General features: G+C 50.1%; 1 protein-coding gene across 4 annotated transcripts in view; it reads left to right on the forward strand.

The window, feature by feature from the left end:
• The first annotated feature begins 7,698 nt into the window (after positions 1 to 7,698).
• The window catches only part of LOC103719334 (protein TIC 20-I, chloroplastic-like), a 46,840-nt gene continuing 29,825 nt past the window's right edge, over positions 7,699 to 24,713 (forward strand). For 2 of the 4 annotated variants that reach the window (XM_089923800.1, XM_026809346.4), the window contains exons 1-2: positions 7,700 to 8,324; positions 23,544 to 23,732. In XM_089923800.1, the coding sequence (XP_089779926.1) occupies positions 23,558 to 23,732 (175 nt within the window). In that variant the 5' untranslated portion in view covers positions 7,700 to 8,324; positions 23,544 to 23,557. Of the gene's footprint in view, positions 9,411 to 22,464; positions 23,733 to 24,713 lie in introns of all 4 variants that reach the window. The other 2 variants (XM_089923801.1, XM_088701828.2) reach the window with 2 other exon arrangements.

A 24,713-nucleotide genomic window follows, 5' to 3' on the forward strand; every position in this document is an offset into this window, starting at 1 on the left:
TGCTTCCCCAAACCGCTTAGGTCTGTTGATCCTGGGTGTGGAGATTTTTTTTTTTTTTTTTTTGGGTAAAAACGATAATTTTATATAACTCTAATATGAGTGCATCATGCCATGCCAGAGAATTTTTTTTTTTTTTTTTTAAGGTGGATAGATATTGGAGAGCTTCCATTTGCTGTAGTCGTTTTTGTGTACTTGAAAGAATGACACCACAATGTGACTCACCCCGAGCACCTCAGGATGGACGGATTTGATTTAGCTTATTGTGGGACCACCCGCATGGGACCCAGTCATGTGAAGCGGCAGGAGAAGATATTACACCAATTGGTCGGCAATTGTTTCCCAAATTCACGTCCCGCTAGCCCTGCACGGTAATAATGACATTATTGACATATTCTGATGAAAGATGACGCGACACGCGTCATGGTTAGCTGCGTTTCAACCGCGGCAGGCGACGGGTTTGGGTTTTAGTCAACGCGGCCACGAGTCGGCCGTCTCAACTGGGGTCGCCCCTCCAACAAGACATGGCTGACGGCAGAATTTTAATTGGACCGGCAACACCCGAGAAATAACGTCTTGTGGATTGTGTCATGATGATTTCGATTTTTAAAGTGACCGAACTTATTGTTTTCTCTTTTGTATATTGCACTTATTTGAGATATATCCCTATTCCATCATCATCCAATCCATACTAAGATATGTTATATTATTAAAATATATTTGGTTGTAGGAAAAAAAATATAAAAAAATATATTTTTTTTTTACAGGACTGAAATTCTTTTTTTTGTTTGTGGCGGCGAGGACATCTAGGTCTTCCTTCCAGCTGTGTCAGCGACTAGATTTCTCTTTGTTTCCTGTGAGCTCCACCTCCTCGCTTTCTCAAAATGAATTTTGATGGCAATATTGCTGATCGGGACGAGAGAGGGAGTGTAGGCTTTATTATCAAAGATCACCACTCTAGATTTGTGGCGGCTGGTGGTTGACGTATCTTTGACACCTCCATCATTGGTGCGAAGCTGCGGGCGGCATAAGAGGGTCTTTTCTTTGCGAGGCACGCTTTAGGTGCAGAGAACATCCACCTGGAGGGCGACTCGGCCTCGGTAATAGAGAGGATTTGCGGGCGACTCTCAGAGTCGGATGGGTAGTCCATGCTTCTTAACATATGGCAGATGGCAAGGGATTACGACTCCTTCAAGGCCATGCATGTGTATCGGAAGATCAACTCAGCTGTTGACTGGGTGGCCTCCTATGCAGTGCATCACTCAAGAGAATTTCTTTGGGTGAACCAGGCAGATATTCCCTGCTTGCTTGGTCTGCTTCTGTCTTTTGATTTTTTTAGCCGTACTTATATACATTTGGTATGAGGAGCCGATATACCAAAAAAAATCTTAAAAATTAATTATATATTGTTTAAAGCTTATTAAAAAATTGTAATAAATAAATAATTTTTTTTTAAAGTGAGTTTTCTAAGAAATCAGTTCCCCATTTCCTGCTCTCCCAGAGCAAATCAATTGCGTTTAAAGACAAAAATTACCAATATTCAAAAATAAATATTTCAAATATTTCTCACCACCCTTGGTGAGAACATCAATGGAGTGGACTTCGCATGTTACAAAAGTAAACCAACTCACTTAAAGGATCAGCACCCATCATGACCGCAGGGTTCTGTGCAAAAGACGAAGGAATTATTCACCGCCAACAAATGGTGGTGATGCCACTTTGGGTGGTCTTCTCTTCATGAGTTTCGTTATCAAAGTCTCTTAACTTTTTTCGTCCATCATACAAAGAATCCATTAGGAGGCATCTAAGAATCCTTGGAGTTATCATTGTGATTGCAGTAATGGCTTAGAGTATATATGATACCAACTAATTCATCTCTTTGATTTCTATATCCCAAGTTTTAAATCTCATGGAACCCACCTAAAGCTGGAATCATTTATATATTATGGTGGGCTCAAGGGAGGCTGCCTAATGTTCCTCCCACGTAAACTAGTGTTGACGTAGCTTTAGCTTTCCCATCTCTCGCAGCTAATCCACGCCTGAAGTGGATCGGGATGGAGACAAGGAGCCATGTGCCATCAAAACTATGCGAGTGGGTGGTCCCTGGTTTGATCTGGACTTTGGTCACCAGCTGTAGAATAAAGGGAAGACGTCTCCGGCACAGCGACTGGGAGGTGGTTCAGTTAATCCGCCTGGTGCATCTCCTACGCATCCACCTGGAGGGTAACTCGGCCTCTATGATTGAAAGAGTCTGTGGATGACATTCTGAGTCGGACGGACAGTCCTTGCTCCTTGACAGATGGTGGATGGCTAGAGAGTGTGGCTTCTTAATTCAGGGCCATTCATGTTTACCGGAAGGCTAACATAGTAGCTGGCTGGGTGGTCTTCTATACGGTGTATCATTCGGAAGATTTTCTTAGGGTGAACCAGACGGATGTTCCTTATTTGTTTAGTCAGCTTCTTTTTTTTTATCTGAATGGCTGTACTCATATACGCACGATGCGAGAAGCTAGGGTACCAAAAAAAAAGAAAAAAAAAGAGAGAAATAGCTATACAAAATACTTGACGCCTAGAAATGCCAAGAAAAGCATGAGTTAATATGCTTCTAATCATCTTTACTTTAAACTAAATTACTCTACCCTATGTGGTAGAGTGATTTATTCCTAAATCTATTTGATTTGGGAAGCACAAAATTCTGTACTAATTCTTGGGAAATACTCATTTGGCTTTTAAAAAGTGATCCAATCTAAGTGCTCCAATAAGTATTTGGCTGAAAATAAGTGGATTAGCTAGATCAAGCACCTTTCAATTCATTTTATTCCACTTCCAAACACAATCTATGATATAATAATCATAGTTATCATTATCCGCACTATCACCATACCAAGAATCAAATTTGAACTTTATATATTGTTATAAAGGGATTATTATATAGTTTTTATAAGATGCTATTTTGTCCATCAAACTTCAATACTAACGAGCCCCCAAAAGAAGTAACATCATACATCATCATAATAATAATAATAAAAAAGCTCTCGAGTGCTCATAAACTGGGAATGAAAATTCATCGAGCAAATAATTGCTAACTTGATAACTCTACAATCACTATCTCGGAATAGATTTAAGTCCAACCAATCCATGTAGCAAGAGGAATGTTTATATGCACTCGCAAGGACCTCATAGTATTACTCTCATAATAATGATTATATCTATCTTTTATTTTAAAAAATCAGGATCGACAAATATGTATTTGGCAATACTAGTCTTCTCTTGGGAAATAGCTCCTCAATTTAGGAATTCCTAGTGGTGTATATATATATATATATATATATATATATATATATATATATATATATACTTTTCATAGCATTGAAAACAAAACCAAAATGTAAGGGAGCTAAAATTATATTTTGAAAATGAAAGAAAAAAAAAGTAGGAACGTCAACTAGCAAAGATGGTTATTGATATCTCATCAGTGTGGCTGCTGCCTAGGGATGACATACAAAAAATTAGAAATGGTCCGATTTTTATTCACCAAGAAAGAGGAAATGGTAAAGAAAAAACTACAAGCGGGCCATGGGTCGAGAGGTTGCCGTGGCCAATTTTAATTTGGATCTGGGCCGAGAAGACGTACGGGTTCAAATCCCTCTTTTGCATCGATCAGCCGACAGGAGATTGAAAGAAAAAACCCTAATTCTCGTTCCAAGATTTGTCGAATTGTCGGAGATGGAGAAAACCCTAACATCTCATTCGATCAGGAAGCGACTCAGTATGTTGATGTAGGAGTAGCAGCTCAAATTATCATGAACATGCGTAGTATTTGAATCCTTGCTTGGGTGTGTCCAAAACATATTGGGGCTGCTCCTGCAACACATGTAAAACGAGGTCCCTCTTCTCACTTCCCCATCTGTAGATCTTTAATCATTTGTTTTCCTCCATACGCCGTGGCATTTAGATGATTCCAATGATAAATAATAAAATTGTGGATTCTTGATTTCTGTTAATCTGATTCTGTTCTGGGATTTATATATCTATCATTTAGTGGTAGACCGATTGAGAAGTAGCAAAAGAGATAAAAGAGCGATGCGAAGAAGAGGGAAGAGAACCTTATTGAATGATTAGCCAAGTCTTTTCTTTCCCATTCTGAAATTCCACTCATCCCCTTTCCTTTTCATTTCAATGTTTTACTTGAAAAGAGTAGAACATGTTGGATTAATCGTAGCGGAATAATAAATAAATAAAATTTTGTTTACCTCCGCCTATGCTGTTCAAGAGGAGACCTCATGAGAGAGAAGAGATCCGGAGCTTCTAACCTATGCAGGACTTGAGTGCCTTAGATAATAGATCCACATGCTTATTTATACTGCTAGGTTAGAGATCCGTATCTTTATCCATAAGATTTATCTCTAATTGTTTCCATCCATCATAAAAACTACCAGATAAGAAAAACTCTATATAACCTTTTTCTTTATTGGATTTAATCACCATTTAAATGAGGTTGATCTTGATGTGGGATAAACTTATCAAGTGGGCCACATCAGTCTCCTAAAATTAGGAGACGTGCTAACAGAAAATCCATGGATGATCCATGATAAGTACGAGATCAGCACGAGCCATGAGCAGCTCATCAACATTGAGTTTATCACATGATGACATCTGCTGCACAATTTAAAAGCCGTCCCAGAAATCGGAGCATGCACCTATCTGATTTTACAGTGGTCAAATAAATAAATCTGCATACTTACCTGTGATATTTTAATGGGTCATTCAGAAGTCATTATTCGGTCACAACTTCACATTCAGATGCGCCAGTCTCTCCACTGACTTTGCATCTAGTCCTGCTTAAGACTTCCAATTACTTTTCTTCCAATTTTTGACTATTCAAAGTTGATAGCTAGAAGGTGCCTGTGGTTAAGCGATTCTCAAATGTCAAATGTTACTTGACATTTGACATTTGAGTGTTGTTTGTTGACCATATGGTGCATCGCCTGGTTATTATCATCTTAATGGATATTGTTTGATCTGCAGGTGGTAACATTAGGAGCACCTGAAGCTGTTTCACTTGGTAGTCCTCGGCGCCTTGGTGCTATGGAGGAGAAAGCCATGCCTGTCCCTGAGGGAAATATGACTTCTCTTTGAGATTCAGATATTCATGTCCATGAACTTTACTTTGCGCTGCTCTTGGAGTCTATATGACACTGAAGGCAAAGAGGGCTCACTATTTTTGTCAAAAAGGATCAGTTGATATTTGTTAAAATTACCACTTGTCCCAAAGCTTAAGCTGATAGGATGAGCTAGATTTATTTATATATTTTAATTTCCTTACACTTCCCATCACATGGGGGCCGGACTTTCCTTTAATGGATGCTAGGGTTAAAGAGTGCCGAGACAGAGTTCAAACTCAGGACCTCTGCTCTGATATCATGTTAAAATCATCACTTGTCCCAAAAGCCTAAGTTAATAAGATGAGGTAGATTTATTTATATATTTTATATTTTCTTACACTCTTTCTCACATGTGGACTGGATTTTTCTTTAATGGGTGAGCCCAACATGTGAAATTTTTAATAATAGAATTAAAGAGTGCGGAGACAGGGTTCGAACTCAGGATCTCTGCTCTGATATCATGTTGACATCACCACTTATCCCAAAAGCTTAACAATATTTCTGCCCAAATTGCAATCCAGGCATGCAGGCACAATAGATGTGAATGAGATTGTTGAAGGCACCCAATCATAGGTATTCATGAAACTGGGCTATTCTGATCAGAGTATGACTGTGGACACAAAGCTCCTTTGGGAGATGTCAATGACTTATAGAGAAGGATGCATTTTTAATGAGTCAGACCTTAATTTTTGAACAAATTAAAAGAAGATGCTTGAACATCATTTGTTACTTACAGTGATGACATTGAGTTTGGTTATTTGGCAACTGAAAGTTCAGAAGGTGAACCATCTTGTCATGATCCTGGGATATTAAAAGATGACTTTTTTTGATGAAGAGGATATTAAAAGAAATCAAGGAGCTAAACTTGTCATTTCAATCTTCTGGTGATGCCTACATATGTGATAAATCTTCAGCTCAGAGTATGGAAGTATCTTCGCCCGAGCACTCTGAGGAGCCATCTGGTTTATCTGATTGTGATGATGAAGGCTAGTAAGGACCATTTGCCATGGTTTAGTATCTGGTTACAGAGTTTCATTGGTGATTGTTTTGGCATAAGGTACTGCTTATCAACATTCAGTTTAAGCATGATTGATTGCTAACTGGCTGGTCAAAGGCTATAGGAATCAAAAGTCCAGATCGATGGTTGGGGTTATAAATTTTCATGTCATCTATTCTTTGACAGGATTGTAAGTTTTTTGAAAGGTGCAAGGAGCTGTGCTTCCCTGTGGATGAATGATGGAGTGGAGAACAACTGGTAGAAGTATATGATAATTGATTTTTAACTTGTCACTGTATATCCTCAGGCTTTGTATTTTATTTCCTGCGTGCATTTAAATTTTATCTATCAATATATATAGCAGGTTATTTCTGAATGAAGATGAGCAAGAACATTTTTTAAGACAGGTTTACTTATTAGATAAATTGATTAACATGGACAAATCTAGGGTATTTTAGATGCTTAATAGTGATCTCTACCTCGATGAAGACGACATAAAATGCTTCAGTAGAAACTAATGACCATGGATGTATTTATGGTTGGTTTGATGCTTAATGGTGATCTTATAATCACAAGATCAGTGTTATATGGATGAGGTTGCTAGCTGAAATCTTTTCATACAGGAGTTAGCAATATTACTCTTCTTGTATATGAAACTTTTATCATCCTATCATTCGTCCTTTTGCCCTGAGTCTCAAGCTAATGTGTGAGAATTGATAGTGTAAAAACATTCATAATCATGATTTTCTTGAAAACTATGATCTTAATATAAGATGACAAAACCTGATTCAAACTATTTGCATCAGGTTGTTAGTGACTAAAATAAAAAAAAACTAAAAACTGTAACTCTTATTTCAGATCCCTGTTTCCAGAAAACTAAAAATTTGGTGTTCTTTGGTCTGATGCTGTAGCCCAAAGAGCAAAGCCACCCTTTCTGAGGAGAGGCCGGGTGTGGGTCATTTACTTGGTTTTATAGTTTTTGGATTCTAGTTGGTATGAGCAGATAGATGGGTTTGGATTAGTTACAGATAAAAAGTATAAATGAGCCGCGCAACTTGTGAGCTACTTAAGCTTCATTCGAGATCAAGCTTGACTTGACTATCGCCGAGCTTAAGTCGAGTTCGAGTGGTAAAATATTTGGCTCCACAGTTTGCTAGCTTAATTAAGTATATTTTTTTCATAATATTATATTTTATTTATATATTATTAATTTAATAATTTAATATATAATATTTATATTTTAAATATAATATAATTTTTAGTTTTTAATTATATTTTTTTAAAAATTATGATTAAAGTTTGAATTAGAGTCCACGGCTCGGTTAATATTTGAGTCAAGTTCGTGTTGAGTATTATTTTTTGGTCGATTTTGAATGAGGCCTGAGTTTTTTGAATCGGGTCAAACTCGGCCTGTCGGCTCGGTTGCACTCCTAGTTAGTAGTTACAGCCAGAAGTCCCGGCCCCTTTTAATTTTGGGTTTACCGACTCTGCCAAACTCGCACTTTTCTGGGATTCGGGAACTTGACAATCCAAATCCGAGAACCCGCTTCCAAAATTCCAGCACGGTGATTCGTCGCCGAGAGGGAGCAACTCATCGTCGCTACCCATCTGAAGTCGACCCCTTTCCTCCACCACCTCCTTGCCTCGTCCCGCTCGGCGTCTCCTCCGCCTTCGTCCTTGCCGCTTCCACCGCCTGCTCCACTAGCGTCCCTCCGATGACCTCCTCTCCGGCGATCCCTACTTCTCCATCCTTTCCCACCTCAAAGATCACGCCCTTTCCCTCAAATGCACGCACCAAAAGCCCTCCTCCCCCTTTCCGCTGGACGTCCGGCAACCACTGGATCTCCCGCGTCTCGCCGGCTAGATCGGCTCTGAGATCCTGTCCTAGATCGACAGGGAGAGTGTGGATCGGCTGATCCCCGCCGCCGACTAGGAGGATCGACTCCGCAGCCTCGCGTTCCGGTCGTACCGGTTGATCCGGGTAATCGGGTCCAGATCTCGAGCCGGGTCGGTTACGGGTCGAGTTGTGTCAAACCCGACCCATTGAGAGAGAGATTGCCTGTCGGTTCGGGAAAGTTCGTCACCAAGAAATTCCGTTCTATACCTGCCTCGCTTGCGAGGCCCCTGTAGGAGATTAGATTTCGGCAGGGCTGCGACCACCACCGGTAGACTCTCTGCTTCGTTTTCTCGCTTTTATGTCATATAATAAATAATACGTGGCGTTATGATCTTGCTTTATGTTTTTCTTCTTTCAATGGCTATTAAATTAGTTGAGTCTGGAACATAAATTTTTCTCGTTTCCTTTTGGTAATGCAACCACATGTAAGTTTTCCTGTCATCATTCCCCCAAGATTTCTAATATTTGTTGTGGTAGTGTTATATCATCCATATCAAGTTGTAATCTTGACATGAGTCCTTGTAGAAATTAGGAAATAACTAGAAGAATATATGATCGTGTGGAATTGATGAGGTTCTTGGAGCTCATTAAAGCTTCTCTCATGTTTTCAGTTGCTATAGAACTTTGTGTGCTCATCTTCTTGTAGGGTTCTTTGAGTTAAAGGGAAGATTTCACATGGTTGTTCCGATTCCCAAGGATGATTGGTATCTTCTGAATTCCATTATCTGTGCTCAGAAATGTCTCAACCTTTTTCTCTTTTTTTTTTTTTGAGGTAAGGGAAGGTGTACAACGAGAATGACTGAACGATAACAGTTATAACAGAAGGAGAATAAAGTAGGAAAAAACAAGAATTAAAGGAGGATGAGCAGGAAAGATCACATCCGGATGTTGTGTAAGAACGTTGAGTGCTTCCATGTAGCAGGTTGCATCAGGGGAGTCAATTAAAAGATGCAACAGTTCTGATTTTTGCCTCAACTTGATATTTATTTTTCAAAACCTGGTTCTTTTTGATGGTGCTATAGGTGAATTTTTTGACTCCAAATATATTAAGTAATTAAGAGGGGATTAATTTAGTGTTGCTCAGTATCTTCTAAAAACTTTAAGATATGGTACATGGGCATTTATATGGGTCCTACTGTTAAACTTTGGTACATGTGTAAATTTCTTCCTCCTACCAAGAAAATAATTTGCCTGTTCGTCTTCATTTCTTTGGGACTGTCCATTAGTTTGAGCAATGCAAATTTTTATCAGCTGGATGAATTTAAGATTGTCTCAATCATGAACATTTGAAATAGCAAAGCAAGATTTTTTTTTTTTTTTTTTTTGACTTTTCTAGGGTTGGAATGTAGATTTGGTACTGTTGCTGGTGGTCCAAACCGAGAACGATTGGCACAGCGGTGTGAACAGGGTTCCGTTTGAGTTGCCTTGGTTGGTGTTGATTGCGCTCCGCCTTCCACCGGGAAACCTGCAAGCAAGCCTCGCACCACCACTGGGGTAGTGGGGGCCCTCCGACGATCAAGTCAGAGGAGATTGGAGGAGAAGGAGAGATAATAGTAGCAAATAAGAGAATGCTCTGGAAGTTCTTGCTTACCCTCCCCCTTCTCCCCCCAGCCGCATATATACCAGGCTGGGGGGTCCTTTTGGGGGGTTGGTCATCGTGTAGCACGATGGAGCTGCCACTGACATGGCCGTTACAGGGCGTCGTGGGGCAGCGCTGGGTACGGCCATGACAGGGCGTAGTGGAGCTCCGCTTTGTACGGCTGTTACAGGGGATCGTGGAGCAGCGCCGGATACGACCGTTGCTGGGTGTAGTGGAGCAGAGGGCCGCGGCGTGCCTCTGGGGAATAGCCTGTCGTTGTCGAGAGATGTCCGACTCGGGGTCGGGCTGCGGAGACGAAGATGTCCGACTCGGGGTCGGATTGCTGGATCAAGGGGCAGCCGACTCGGGGTCGGGCTGCGGAGCCGAAGATGTCCGACTCGGGGTCGGATTGCTGGATCAAGGGGCAGCCGACTCGGGGTCGGGCTGCGGAGCCGAAGATGTCCGACTCGGGGTCGGATTGCTGGATCAAGGGGCTGCCGTAGTCTTCCTGGGCGCGCGTGCCGGTCACGTGGGGCATGGTGGCTAAGTTCCCCCGTAACAGTAGCCCCCCACTTCCGAGCCTGGAACCAGAAGGGGAACGGGTGAAGGGAGTGATGCTTCGAGATTGCCGCCATCCCTCGGAGAGGCGCGCGCGCTTCGAGCTCCCCGCCTTCTTTATGGCGTATGGCGGTTGTTGCTGACCTGGCAGTCTGAGGATTTCGGCGGACATCCTTCCTTAATGGCGTCGATTCGCCTTTGGGGCGCGAGCGACCCTTCGGCAGCCAGGCGTCCTCTGGCGTCACCGAGGTGTCACCCACCTTTCCGCCTATTTAACCGGGGGCCCTCCTCCGTCCGCCTTTCTCTTTACAGACATCTTTGAGTTTATCCTTTGCGCTGCCGTCATTGCCGTCGGACTGTTCGCTTGCTCCTCCTTTGACGCTCTCGGAGCCGTTCTTCCTTCTCTTCCGGTGAGTTGCCCCATTCTTCAATTTAAGGCTCTCCATACTTTCTCCTTTTGTATTAGTGTACTCCAGTCGTTCCGGTCCTTTCCCCCTTCTTGACCCCGTCCTGACCGTAGATTCACTGGCCATTAGGGATGGGCGAAGTGAGAGCAGACCGCATTAAGTCGGAGCTGGTCGCCGAAGACGTAGATAGGTTCGTGGCTCGATACCATCTTCCCGAGGCCTGCAATGTTACGCTCCCGGGGCCTGAGGAGAGGATGTCTCATCCTCCTCCAGGGAAGGTTGCCATCAATGAGGGCATTCTTCAGGCCGGGTTCCGCTTTCCCCCCTCGGACTTAGTCGTTCAGGTGCTTCGGGGTTTAAGAGTTGCGCCGACGCAACTGGTGCCGAACTCATGGCGCGCCCTGACGGCCTTTCAGGTTCTCTGCCGCATGCACGAGGTTTCCGCCACCCTGAATGTCTTTTGGGAATGCTACGGCCTGAGCGGCCACCCCCAGGACAAAGGGTGGTGGTGCTTTGCGGCGCGGCGAGGGTGCGGCCTCGTCAAGGAGGCTCCTACCTCCATTCACGGCTGGAAGGGGCGCTTCTTTTTCGTTGACGCAGATCCCTCTTGGGGAATCAGGGCAACCTGGGAGACGCCGATGAAGTCCCCGATTGGCCTATCGAGGTTGTCGAGGGAGGAATCCGATGGCGTCGCCGTCTTGAAGGGGTTGGTTGCCGAGGGCCGGCTCCCCTCGGTGGCTCGCCTTATTTCCGAGGATACCTTGGTGAACGTCGGTCTGAGCTCGGTCCCCGCTGACCGTGAGCCCGCCACCATTTCTTTTTTAGCTCTTTTCTCCTCTTTCGTCTCGTTCTTTCCTTCAGCTTCTCAACCTCCGACCACCTCGTCCTTTTTGCAGAGATCGACGACGTCATGCGGTCGGACAAGGCAACGGCTGTTGGTAGGACGTCCCTACTGGAAGCAGTCCGGAGGAAGAAACGAGCTCCTCCGAGCGGGGCCCCACCGGCGAAGAAGTCCCGCCGGCAGGCGGCTCCGACGCCGACAGACGGGTCCGGACCCACCGATCAGGGGGACGCCGCGGGCGCGGACCGGCAGTTGACGCTGTATCAGCCCTCCGATGCCGAGACTACCGTTTCTCCGGAGGCATCACCCGGGCGCGCCCGAGATGGACGGGTCGGACGTGATCGGTCCCCAGCCCAGCCTTCGACTCGGTCGGCTCCGGATGATACGAGGAGGGACGCGCCGAGGCCCCGGCCGAGCGGGACCCTGTCAATTCCAGGGGCGGTCCCCGCCCCGAGCATGGTCAGCATGACTCTTCCCCAAGCGATGGGTAAGGGTAAGGCTGCAGAACCACCGTCCGACTCCGGGGAGAAGTCGGGGTCGGCCTTCACTTTCGCCGGCGCCCGAAACCTCATCGAGTTGGTGCTGCTGGAGAAGGACCGCAGGCAGGTCCGGGAGATGAGGGTCCCTGACATTGGGGCTGCCAGCTGCGTCTGTCTCATGTCGGTGAGTGTTCTTTTGGTCGCTTTCATCATTTATAGGCTCTGTTGATCCCCGCCTGACGCCCTCGTTTTTCCTATCTCTTAGCTCGCCCAGTACATGATCCGCCTGGAGGAGTGCTACGAGGAACAGGCGAGGCTTTTGGCGAGGGCCGAGAGCCGACTGAAGGCAGTAGAGGAGGGAGGTCAGGCTGCGGCGGGGAGGACGACCAGGGACCTCGAGATGAGGCTCCAGGTGGCCGAAGAGCGGGCACTCGGCTTCGTCACCCTCGAGAAGCAACTGTTGGAGGCTCAGGAGCAACTCAAGGTTGCCTCGGGTCTCGAGGGCGAGATCAAGAAGGCGGAGGAGCGGGCCGAGAAGCAGTCCCGGAAGGCTGCCGACTACCGGGAGAGGTGGGAGAAGGCCCAACGGTCAGCCGACAACGCCCGCAACCGAACCCGGTCTCTTGAAGCCAAGCTGGGCGAATTGGAGTCGGCCTTGGAGAAGTCCCGCGCGAGCGACCAGGAGCTTCAGTCGCGCCTGGAGGAGGCTGAGGCTGCTCGCATTGCCGCCGAGGCGAAGCACAAGGAGGCTCAGGCTGATCTGCTGAGGATCTCCTCCGAGGCGGACGACCGGATTGTGGCGAAGGTCTTGGAGGCGAAAGCTCAGATTATGGAGCGGGCAGAAGCGGCGCTGGCCGAGAAGAGTGCGGAAATCGGGCGTCAGGCGGTACAGGCTTATCGTCAGTCCGCCGAGTTCACCCGTGATATGTCGGAGGCGGTACAGGCCTATCGTCAGTCTGACGAGTTCGTCCGTGACATGTCGGACGCGGGGTCCGACTCCTTTATCTTAGGCTTCGAGGAAGGCCTGACAAGGGTGTCGGCTAAGTACCCCGAAATTGACCTGAGTGGGATCTCTCTTCTTGACTCCTCTCCGGCGCCATTGCCTGCTGATTCTCCAACCGCCTCCCTACCCCCTGCGGACGTGCCCGGCGTTCCCGACCCGGGGGTTCCTCCAAGCTGACCTTCTGTATTTTTGTTCTTTTCTTTGTGTGTTGGCGTTTTGCCAAGTTGTATGGGTCTCGGCCCTGAAACAATGAAAGTTAATGCAAATAGAGTTTCTTCATTTCACTTTCGTCCTTCTTCTTTTTAACTCTTGGTAGCGTCTCGCTGACTCCCGACTCTTGAAATTCTTCTGGCGCTAGGCCAGGTATCTGAGGGTTAGGCCTCAGGGAATTCTTCCGGCTCTAAGCCAGGCATCCGAGGGTTAGGCCTCAGGAACCTCTTCCGGCGCTAAGCCGGGCATCCGAGGGTTAGACCTCAGGAAATTCTTCCGGCACTAAGCCAGGCATCCGAGGGTTAGGCCTCGGGAAATTCTTCCGGCGCTAAGCCAGGCATCCGAGGGTTGGGCCTCAGGAAATTCTTCCGGCGCTAAGCCAGGCATCCGAGGGTTAGGCCTCAGGAAATTCTTCCGGCTCTAAGCCAGGCATCCGAGGCTTAGGCCTCAGGAAATTCTTCCGGCGCTAAGCCAGGCATCCGAGGGTTAGGCCTCAGGAAATTCTTCCGGCGCTAAGCCAGGCATCCGAGGGTTGGGCCTCAGGAAATTCTTCCGGCGCTAGGCCAGGCATCCGAGGGTTAGGCCTCAGGAAATTCTTCCGGCACTAAGCCAGGCATCCGAGGGTTAGGCCTCAGAAAATTCTTCCGGCACTAGGCCAGGCATCCGAGGGTTAGGCCTCAGGAACTTCTTCCGGCGCTAAGCCAGGCATCCGAGGGTTAGGCCTCAGGAACTTCTTCCGGCGCTAAGCCAGGCATCCGAGGGTTAGGCCTCAGGAAATTCCGCTCGTTGGTCGGCCAAGGCTGGCGCAAGCCGAGACGACCGGTCGGGGCTTCAGGCTAGTTTGCTCCCGGGATGATCATCGGGTTAGCCTGGCATCCGAGGGCCAAGCCTCGGGAGATTCCGCTCGTTGGTCAGCCAAGGCTGGCGCAAGCCGAGGCGACCGGTCGGGGCTTCAGGCTAGTCTGCTCCCGGGATGATCATCGAGTTAGCCTGGCATCCGAGGGCCAAGCCTCGGGAGATTCCGCTCGTTGGTCGGCCAAGGCTGGCGCAAGCCGAGGCGACCGGTCGGGGCTTCAGGCTAGTCTGCTCCCGGGATGATCATCGGGTTAGCCTGGCATCTGAGGGTTGTCAGGCCTCAGGAAATTCCGCTCGTTGGTCGGCCAAGGCTGGCGTAAGCCGAGGCGACCGGTCGGGGCTTCAGGCTAGTCTGCTCCCGGGATGATCATCGGGTTAGCCTGGCATCCGAGGGCCGAGCCTCGGAAAATTCCGCTCGTTGGTCGGCCAAGGCTGGCGCAAGCCGAGGCGACCGGTCGGGGCTTCAGGCTAGTCTGCTCCCGGGATGATCATCGGGTTAGCCTGGCATCCGAGGGCCGAGCCTCGGGAAATTCCGCTCGTTGGTCGGCCAAGGCTGGCGCAAGCCGAGGCGACCGGTCGGGGCTTCAGGCTAGTCTGCTCCCGGGATGATCATCGGGTTAGCCTGGCATCCGAGGGCCGAGCCTCGGAAAATTCCGCTCGTTGGTCGGCCAAGGCTGGCGTAAGCCGAGGCGACCGGTCGGGGCTTCAGGCTAGTCTGCTCCCGGGATGATCATCGGGTTAGCCTGGCATCCGAGGGCCGAGCCTCGGGAAATTCCGCTCGTTGGTCGGCCAAGGCTGGCGCAAGCCGAGGCGACCGGTCGGGGCTTCAGGCTAGTCTGCTCCCGGGATGATCATCGGGTTAGCCTGGCATCCGAGGGCCGAGCCTCGGAAAATTCCGCTCGTTGGTCGGCCAAGGCTGGCGCAAGCCGAGGCGACCGGTTGGGGCTTCAGGCTAGTCTGCTCCCGGGATGATCATCGGGTTAGCCTGGCATCCGAGGACCGAGCCTCGGGAAATTCCGCTCGCTGGTCGTGCGCCTGTCGCTTGCCGCCCGACGGGATTTCTCCGTGGCCAGCTGCGATCGTGTTTCTCCTCCTCTCCAAGCGTCGCCTGGGGAACACCAGATGGGCATTAAATGCTAATTGAGGGGTTACCTGGGAAATCGGATCACCAGTTGCTGCTTGCGAGGAGTGTCAGTTAAGCGGCCGCGATACGCGCGTTCTTCGAGGCGGATGCGGCCTGGGCGCGAGCGGAGATATGTGGACCTAGGGGTACAGGCCACCCGGAGTGTCCTGCACAGAGAATGCGATTAAGGAGAATAACGCTTAGGAAATCGCGGGAAGATACGCCTCGAGAGCCGGATCGGCTCCGGATTCAATGCGCCCGCATTTATTGGAGCCACCCGCATCGGAACGACCGGGGGGCCGCAGTTTGGCTATAAATATAGGTGCAGGTGCGATGGAGCCTGCCAAGCCGGAGCTGTTCAGGTTGCCATGGATCGTGGGCCTCCTCTCCGGCGCATGGTTGAGAGACCCCTACCGAAGGAACGGGAGGCGCGCCCTTCGCGACTTCCGCCAACTAGCCGTTTCATCTGGGATCAACAAGGAGGTTCTCCCCGGCGGAACTCCGCTCTAGGCGTTTCATCCGGGATCACGTCTCCCCTCCTTGAAGTTCGGCCTTCCGATTGAGCTCCGCACCAGACGCTTGATCCGGGACCGCGCCTCCATATGCTCTTCTTCCTTGTATCCCTTCTCTCCCCTAACACTGGGGAGGACCGGAATATCCCTTGGAGGTGGCGTTCCCCTGGAGGCAGCGGGAGCTTCGTCTGCGGCGGCTCCTCGTCTTTTTCGTGAGGCGTGGATGGCGCCTCTGGGTAGGAGCAGTGTGGACTTCTCCTTCGTCCACTTCTTCTTCATCCGCGCCGGCTCTTCGTCTTTTTCGTGAGACGTCGATGGCGCCTCCGGTTGGAAGCACCCACTTCCGGTGGGATTGCAGCCGCTTCGGATGGAGGTTTCGGGATCCCAGATCTTCAGCTCCTCGGAGTCTCCACCTCTTCTTTACTTTCTTTACACCCTAATTCCCCTCTGGGAATTCCTTGTAATCACACGAGCACGCCATTGTAACCAGAAATTATTGAAATGAAAAGTGTTGTACATTTTTGAACTGTCTTTCTGGCATTGTTGTTCTACTGGTAATACATCCGCAGGTTAGCGGAATTCCAGCTCCTTGGAATTTTTCGACCATCTAGGGCCTCCAACTGGTAGGAGCCAGGTCGGTTTACCCAGCGAACCCTATACGGGCCTTCCCAATTTGGCGCTAGCTTCCCACCTTCCGCAGGTTGAGATGCTTTAGCTCGCCTTAGCACCAGATCTCCGATTCTGAAAAGCTTCGGTCGGACCTTGGAGTTGTAATATCGGGCCACCCTCCGCTGATACATCGCCATCCGAACCTGCGCCATTTTCCTTGCTTCTTCCAAGAGATCCAGGTTCCCTCGGAGTTGCTCCGAATTGGCCTCGGGTCGGTGCGCGGCCACCCGAGGTGAGGGGAGTCCGAGCTCCACGGGGACAACGGCTTCCGTGCCATAGGTTAGGCTGAAAGGCGTCTCCCCGGTAGGGGTCCGATGTGTGGTCCGATACGCCCAAAGGACATTATCGAGTTCTTCGACCCAAGCTTGCCCCGTCCGACCGATTCGCGCTTTGATTCCTTGGAGGATTGTCCGATTTGTGACCTCGGCCTCGCCGTTGGTTTGGGGATGCGACACAGATGTGAATCGATGCTCGATCCCAAACTCCTCGCAGAAGTCACAGAAATGCTTGTTGTCGAACTGTCGACCATTATCCGAGATGAGGACCCGAGGTACCCCAAATCGGACAATGATGTTCTTCTTCACGAACTTCCGGACTTGCGCCTCCGTGATAGTGGCCAGCGGCTCTGCCTCCACCCACTTGGTGAAGTAGTCGATTGCAACAATCAAAAATTTCCGCTGAGCTGGAGCGACGGGGAATGGTCCGAGGATATCCATTCCCCACTGGGCGAAGGGCCAGGGTGCAGTGATTGGTGCCAAGGGGACAGAAGGGACTCTCTGGACGTTGGCGTGGCGCTGGCAGGCGTCACATTTCCGTACATGATCCTTTGAGTCCTCCAACAAGGTAGGCCAATAATAGCCTTGCCTCATGATCTTGTGCGCCAAGGACCTAGCCCCCAAGTGTGATCCGCAAACGCCTTCGTGGACTTCGCCGAGGACGTAGGCCGCTTCCGAGGGGCGGAGGCACTTTAAGAGGGGGGCGGTGAACGAGGTCCGATACAGCCTCCCTTCATAGAGTACGTAGTGGGCGGACTTCATAACAAGTCGCCGAGCTTGATCTTCGTCTTCAGGGAGGATCCCTTCGGCGAGGTAGGCGACAAGCGGGTCCATCCAAGACGGCTCCGGATCAATCGCCATCACCGCTTCAGCCTCGCCGATGCTCGGGGCATCCAGGGTCTCCAGGTAGATCGCCCTCGACAAGTTGTGCGCGTCTGCGCCCACTAAGCGGGACAACCTGTCGGCCCTGGCATTTTCACTTCTCGGGACCTGCTGGATGTCGACACTGCCGAGGTCGGAAATGAGTGCTTGCACCTTCCGGACGTAATTCTGCATGGTCGGGTTCCGGGCCTCGAACTCCCCACGGACCTGCCCGACCACCAGCTGGGAGTCGGTGAAGACCTTCAGGCGCCGGATGCCGAGCTCCTTGGTGAGTTTGAGTCCCGTGACTAGGGCCTCGTACTCCGCCTCGTTGTTGGTCACTGGAAATCCGAACCTCAAGGCGTACTCGGCTATCACTCCATCAGGACTGGTAAGGACCAGCCCGGCCCCTCCACCTTCGGGGTTCGACGACCCATCGATGTGAAGCGTCCAAATCGGGAGGTCGAGGCTGGGTGTTTCCGGCGACCTAGGTTCCGCCTCCTGCACCGTGCACTCAGCGAGGAAATCCGCGAGCGCCTGGGCCTTGATGGCGGGTCGGGGCTGGTAGCGGATGTCGAACTCACCAAGTTCTACTGCCCACTTCACCAGCCGTCCCGCATTCTCTGGATTGCTGAGGATCTGCCGCAGCGGTTGATCGGTCAAGAGGGTGATAGAATGGGCCTGGAAATAGGGGCGAAGCCTCCTAGTCGCGGTCAGCAGCGCGAAGGCGATCTTTTCAGCCTTCGTGTACCGCGTCTCGGCATCCCGTAGGACCCGGCTGATGTAGTACACAGGCTTCTGGAGCTTTGCCTCTTCCCGAACCAGTACCGCACTGACTGCGGTTGGGGAGACCGCCAGATAGAGGTAGAGCATCTCCCCTTCTTGCGGCTTGGACAGCAGGGGAGGAGACGCCAAGTATTCCTTGAGCTGGTCGAATGCTGCTTGACATCCGGCCGTCCAGAGGAAGTCTTTCGGGCGTTTCAACACCTTGAAGAAAGGTTGGCAGCGTTCGGCCGATTTTGCCACAAATCGTCCGAGCGCGGCGACCCTCCCAGCGAGCTCCTGAACCTCCTTCACTTTGGTCGGAGGGGACATATCTTGGATGGCCTTGATTTTGTCCGGGTTGGCTTTGATCCCCCGCTGGTTGACAATAAAACCGAGGAACCTCCCGGCCGAAGCGCCAAAGGCGCACTTCGCTGGGTTCAGCTTCATGCGAAACTTCCGCAAGGTGGCGAAAGTCTCCTCCAGATCCGCGATGTGCTGGTCTGCATGGCGGCTCTTCACCAGCATATCGTCCACGTACACCTCCATGTTCCGGCCGATTTGCTCTTTGAAGATTTTGTTGACGAGGCGCTGGTAAGTGGCGCCAGCATTCTTCAGACCGAAGGGCATTACCTTGTAACAGTACAGCCCCCGGTCTGTTGTAAAGGCAGTTTTCTCCTCGTCCTGTGGAGCCATCATTATCTGGTTGTAGCCGGAGAAGGCGTCCATGAAAGACAGCAGCTGATATCCGGAAGTCGCGTCGACCAGTTGGTCTATCCGCGGAAGCGGAAAGCTATCCTTGCGGCATGTCTTGTTCAGGTCGGTGTAGTCGACGCACATCCTCCACTTTCCGCTCGCCTTCCGGACAAGTACGACATTTGCCAGCCATTCGGGGTAGCTGACCTCCCTTATGAATCCTGCCTCCAAGAGCTTGTCTACCTCCTGGTCGACCACTCGGATCCGATCCGGGGCACAGTGTCTCTTCTTCTGTTTTACCGGTCGGTGGGTCGGGTCGACGTTGAGGGCGTGAGAAATGACCTCCGGGTCGATCCCAGGTACATCGGCCGCCGACCAGGCAAACACATCGACATTGGCTCGGAGGAATTCCACCAACCGGGCCCGAGCTCCCAGGTCGAGATTGGCGCCGACCCGGATCGTCCTGTCCGGGCGACCTTCCTCGAGGGGAACTTCGATCACACCCTCGGCCGGCTCCCCGTGCCGCAAGGCCACCTCGTCTCTGGCGTCGAGGGACTCGACGCTTAAGGCTTCTACGGGCTTCTTCCCTTTGAGAGTTGCTAGGAAACATTGTCTTGCGGTCGGTTGGTCACCTCGGACCTCTCCAATCCCGGCCGCCGTGGGGAACCGCATGAGCAAGTGGTACGTAGAGACCACCGCGCGAAGGGCGTTCAGTCCGGGTCGTCCGAGGATAGCGTTGTAGGCCGAGGGAACACGGACGACCAAGAACCCGAGCCGCACTGTGGCTTCTGCGGGTGCAACGCCCGCAGTCACAGGCAGCTCAACGACACCTTCGGCCGAGATAGCGTCACCAGTGAATCCTATGAGGGGGGTGGATGTTTTGTGCAACAATTGTCTGGACAAGCTCATCTTTTGGAAGGCCTCGTAAAACAAAATATCAGCTGAGCTTCCACTATCCACAAGAACACGCCTTACACCATAGTTTGCCATAGTGAGGGAGATCACCATGGCGTCATCGTGGGGGGTCTGAACCCCCTTTACATCTTCATCACAAAAAGTGATTACATTACCGACCCTCTGCCTCTTCGCGACGGCTGCCCCTGACGCTTCAGTCGAGCCCCCTGCGTTCCTCTCGGGCCGGGGGCAGCCCCCAGTGATGGTGTGGATCACGCCCGCGACGGGTCGATTCTGCTCCCGAGGCTCCTGAGGGGCCGGGTCGGCCGGACGCGGGTCTGCGGGGGGACGTCGGTCGTTCACATATCGACCGAGACGCCCTCGGCGGATGAGAGCCTCGATCTCGTCCCGAAGCTGGAAGCAGTCTTCGGTGTCGTGGCCGTGGTCCCGGTGGTACTCACAGTACGCCCGAGAGGGCCTCCTCCCAGGAATCTTCTTCATCTGTCTCGGGACCGGAAGGTCCTCCCGCCCCTTGATCTCCATGAGGATCTGGGCCCGGGGAGTCAGGAGAGGAGTGTACCGGTTGAAACGTCGGGGCGGAGAACGAGGGCGTAGGGCGCCGTTGTTCCTTGCCGGCGACAGGCTTCTGCGCCGACGTTGAGGCGTCGGGCTCCTCCTCTGGCGTGCCTCTTTTCGCCTTTTCTTCCCGAGCTTTGGAAGGATCTCGGCGGCCTCCTTGCTCCGGTGGGCGGACGCCTCCTCGGCGTCCGCATACTGGTTCGCCCGGGACAACAGCTCCGGGAAGCTCCGCGGCAGGCGTTTGTCCAGGGAGAAGGTGAGTCTGCCCTTTCGGAAGCCACGCTTCAGGGCTGAAAGAGCCACCTTCTGGCTCAGGTTCCGGACTTCCAGCGTAGCCTTGTTGAAGCGGGTAAGATAATCCCGCAAGCTTTCTCCCTCGTTTTGCCGGACATCAAAGAGGGAGTCGGAGACCAGTCGCCGCCGGCTACTGACGGCGAAATGGGTGATGAAGAGGCGAGTAAACTGGTCGAAGGACTGGATTGAGTTAGCCTCCAAGCCGGCGAACCACGCCCTTGCCGGGCCACGGAGGGTCGCCGGGAAGGCCTTGCAGAGGAGAGGATCTGATGCTCCGTGGAGGAGCATAAGGGTCCTGAAACTCTCGACGTGATCCCGCGGGTCCGCCGCCCCGTCATAGGGCTCGATCGCCGGCATTTTAAACCCCGGCGGATTCGGGGTCCGCAGGATCCTCGAGGCAAGCGCCGGCTGGGAGGAGATCTCCAAGTCGGCGAAGGGATCTTTGGAGTGGCCCTTTAGAACCTGGAGTTGTCGGTGGAGATCGTCCACCCGCCGGTCCAGGGAGCGCGACCGATGGGTGGGAGACAAGGAGCACCGAGAGGGGGACCGACTGGAGCGCGGGTTCCTTGAGGACTGGGGGATCTGGGAACGCGCCCGGGCCCGCCTCTCGTACCCCGCGCAGCTCCGATGGGAAGGTCCCGGCAGAATGGACCGTGCTCGAGAATCTTCCTCGCGCCGACGCTCCTCCCCATGGGAGAGGAAGGAGCGCGGGTTGAGGAGGACAGGTGAGCGCTCAGGGAGCAGCGGCTCCTGGGCCCGCTGCGGCACCCGAGATATCACACCCTGCAGGTTCTGCACTGCCTCCGCGAGGGTGCGAACCTGCTGGGCTAACTGGTCGAACTGAGCGGCTTCGACCATCTGAATGGGAGGTGGAGCGGTGGAGTGTTGCTGAGAATGTGTTGGAGACGCAGCGGCCTCCCGGCCGGAGGCGCGAGAGGCCCCGCGACCGGAGGCATTGGAAGCTCCACGACCACCTCGCCGTGCCATTACGATCGCTCTGAGATTCGGGCCCTCCTTCTAGCGCCAACTGTTGCTGGTGGTCCAAACCGAGAACGATTGGCACAGCGGTGTGAACGGAGTTCCGTTTGAGTTGCCTTGGTTGGTGTTGATTGCGCTCCGCCTTCCACCGGGAAACCTGCAAGCAAGCCTCGCACCACCACTGGGGTAGTGGGGGCCCTCCGACGATCAAGTCAGAGGAGATTGGAGGAGAAGGAGAGATAATAGTAGCAAGTAAGAGAATGCTCTGGAAGTTCTTGCTTACCCTCCCCCTTCTCCCCCCAGCCGCATATATACCAGGCTGGGGGGTCCTTTTGGGGGGTTGGTCATCGTGTAGCACGATGGAGCTGCCACTGACATGGCCGTTACAGGGCGTCGTGGGGCAGCGCTGGGTACGGCCATGACAGGGCGTAGTGGAGCTCCGCTTTGTACGGCTGTTACAGGGGATCGTGGAGCAGCGCCGGATACGACCGTTGCTGGGTGTAGTGGAGCAGAGGGCCGCGGCGTGCCTCTGGGGAATAGCCTGTCGTTGTCGAGAGATGTCCGACTCGGGGTCGGGCTGCGGAGACGAAGATGTCCGACTCGGGGTCGGATTGCTGGATCAAGGGGCAGCCGACTCGGGGTCGGGCTGCGGAGCCGAAGATGTCCGACTCGGGGTCGGATTGCTGGATCAAGGGGCAGCCGACTCGGGGTCGGGCTGCGGAGCCGAAGATGTCCGACTCGGGGTCGGATTGCTGGATCAAGGGGCTGCCGTAGTCTTCCTGGGCGCGCGTGCCGGTCACGTGGGGCATGGTGGCTAAGTTCCCCCGTAACAGGTACGTTGACTACCTAGCTTACATCTCCATGCAATTTATTTGTTTGCATAGTCTTCTATCCCACTAGATTCCTATAATATGACCAGTTAATCTAAATTAGATTTGCAACTATCTTCCTTTCTTCATATTTTCTTCTTTTCTTTTGCATAGACAATTGGATTTATCTCTACAAAGTGTAGCTACCCTCTTCCTCCTCTTCCTCCTCTTTCTCCTCCTCCTCCAAAATTACATGGCACCCCATCAGTGCTTTCATTAGCATGTGTGAAAGGGTGGGGGTTAATAAGCAGATTCCAGATTTTTTTAACTATTATCTGATGGCTTTATATTACTGGATTGACCTACTATGAAGTCATCTATATACTGCATAGGTGGGTTTGATAATTGCATTTTGTACTCATGGAACGCAGGCCTACAAATTTGTTGCTACATATTTGTTATAGAGGTTTAATTCGTCTTGGAAGGTAATATCTTATTTTTGCCTTGGCTGACAGCCTCACGGCATACAAGTCAATAATTCATGGTGGATTATAATAGCAGTATCATCCTAACCAATATAGATGCACTGTGTTAGTGAACTATCGGCAGACAAAGGAAACAAGTTATCTATGTGATTGATTTGTGAATTTTCCTATTTGCTTAATAAGACAATAATGGAGTTCAGAATAAGATTGATATTGTATATATGTAAATGGAAATGCACTTGAAGCTATGTCCCAAAAAAAACATTTGGGTATGGCATTTGCATTCCATCTTGTTGTTCATTCCTATCAAAGTTGTCATTTTGTGCATATTTTATCAAAGTAGTAAGAATATGAACCATATAAACCATATTTGTGCTTGTGCGTGTGTATATATTAATGCCCATGTAAACATGACTATATCCTTGAAAATATGGTAAATCGGTCCATTCAGTCCAGAGATGTACCATTTTAACCATACTAGATGATGCATTATGAAGTTCAAATGTCCCTTATGCTGAATTTCATTATTTATTTACACGGGACACAAAAATTAATTTTTAGCAAAAAAAATTTTAATTTAGAGTCTCTAAAGGTTCATAACAATATTTTCTTTTCTAGGTTCCTGGGACAGCATGCTTCTAAACAAATGTGTGGCTTCTGGGAGCCCAGCCATAAAATTAGGGCCTCGCCATACTAAGCATAATCCTTCTTTGGCATATGTCCCGCCTGTTCGTGCTTCTGCAGCATGTCCAAAATTCAGAAGTCTATCTACATCTTATCAAGAAAGAAAACCCTTGTCATTAAGAGGTATGTGTATGTCCTTGTCTCACATAAAATTTGTTTCCTCTAGTTGGAGCATAATCTATATTAAGAGCAATGCCCAAAAAATCAACCTCTAAAATGGTGCCCCTGCCCACGTTCACTTGGAGATTTGTTGCTATTACATATTATAACCATGGCGATACCCATCTGGACCAACAAAAAAAAATGAAAAAGAAAAAAAAAAGACCATACCTGTCAAGCCTTGTCCCAGTTATGTGGGGTTGTGATAGTCAACTTTAAAGACCACACAATAGCATGTATCTGGTAGGATAGTGATTACGGGTATCGATTCACAGGGATTGGGGTACAGTTGTTTTCTTAAAAATATTTAAAAAAAAGAATTTGTGAAGAAAATTAAACTAAGAAATTTAATAAGGGATGCAATTAAAAATGATATGAATAAAAGAACCTAGGGTAAGGAATTCACCACTAACATAGGAACAAGAATTAATTGTATTTTAATTTATTCTTGGATTAACATGCACATTGGCTACAAGCCTAATAAGCATTTAAATAGAAATTCACAAAAGTAATTTAGGCATAATCCATCTTTAGATAGCATGAATTGTCTACCCTAATCTAAGGTGGCAGTACATCGCATCTTTCTTACGCATGAATTATCTTATTTTTACTTCAATGATCATGAAAAACTTTTGTATAGACTTCATACTTGAAATCACAGAATTTAAGCATGAGGTAAAAGATATTTATTAAGAACAAGAATGTCTATACAATTCCAAGAACATGAAATTAAATAAACAAAAACCCGTCTTTTTTTGTTAGGGCTGCATCCAGTCCTAGAGAAGAGTTCAACCTTCCATGGAGTCATGGGTGACAGCAGCAGCGCAGAGGTTTTCCATCACGGCTACCTCCTTTCTCTCGTTGTCTTCTCCCTTCTCTGGTTTCCGTGGAGCTTCCCCACCACGTTTGATCAATGAGTTAGTGGATGCGAACCTTCGGTCAGAA

Source organism: Phoenix dactylifera, chromosome 1 (genome assembly GCF_051530095.1).
Source record: "Phoenix dactylifera cultivar Ajwa chromosome 1, Ajwa_hap1_PhDact_Kaust_v1.1, whole genome shotgun sequence".
In the NCBI taxonomy this organism is placed as follows: Eukaryota; Viridiplantae; Streptophyta; class Magnoliopsida; order Arecales; family Arecaceae; genus Phoenix; species Phoenix dactylifera.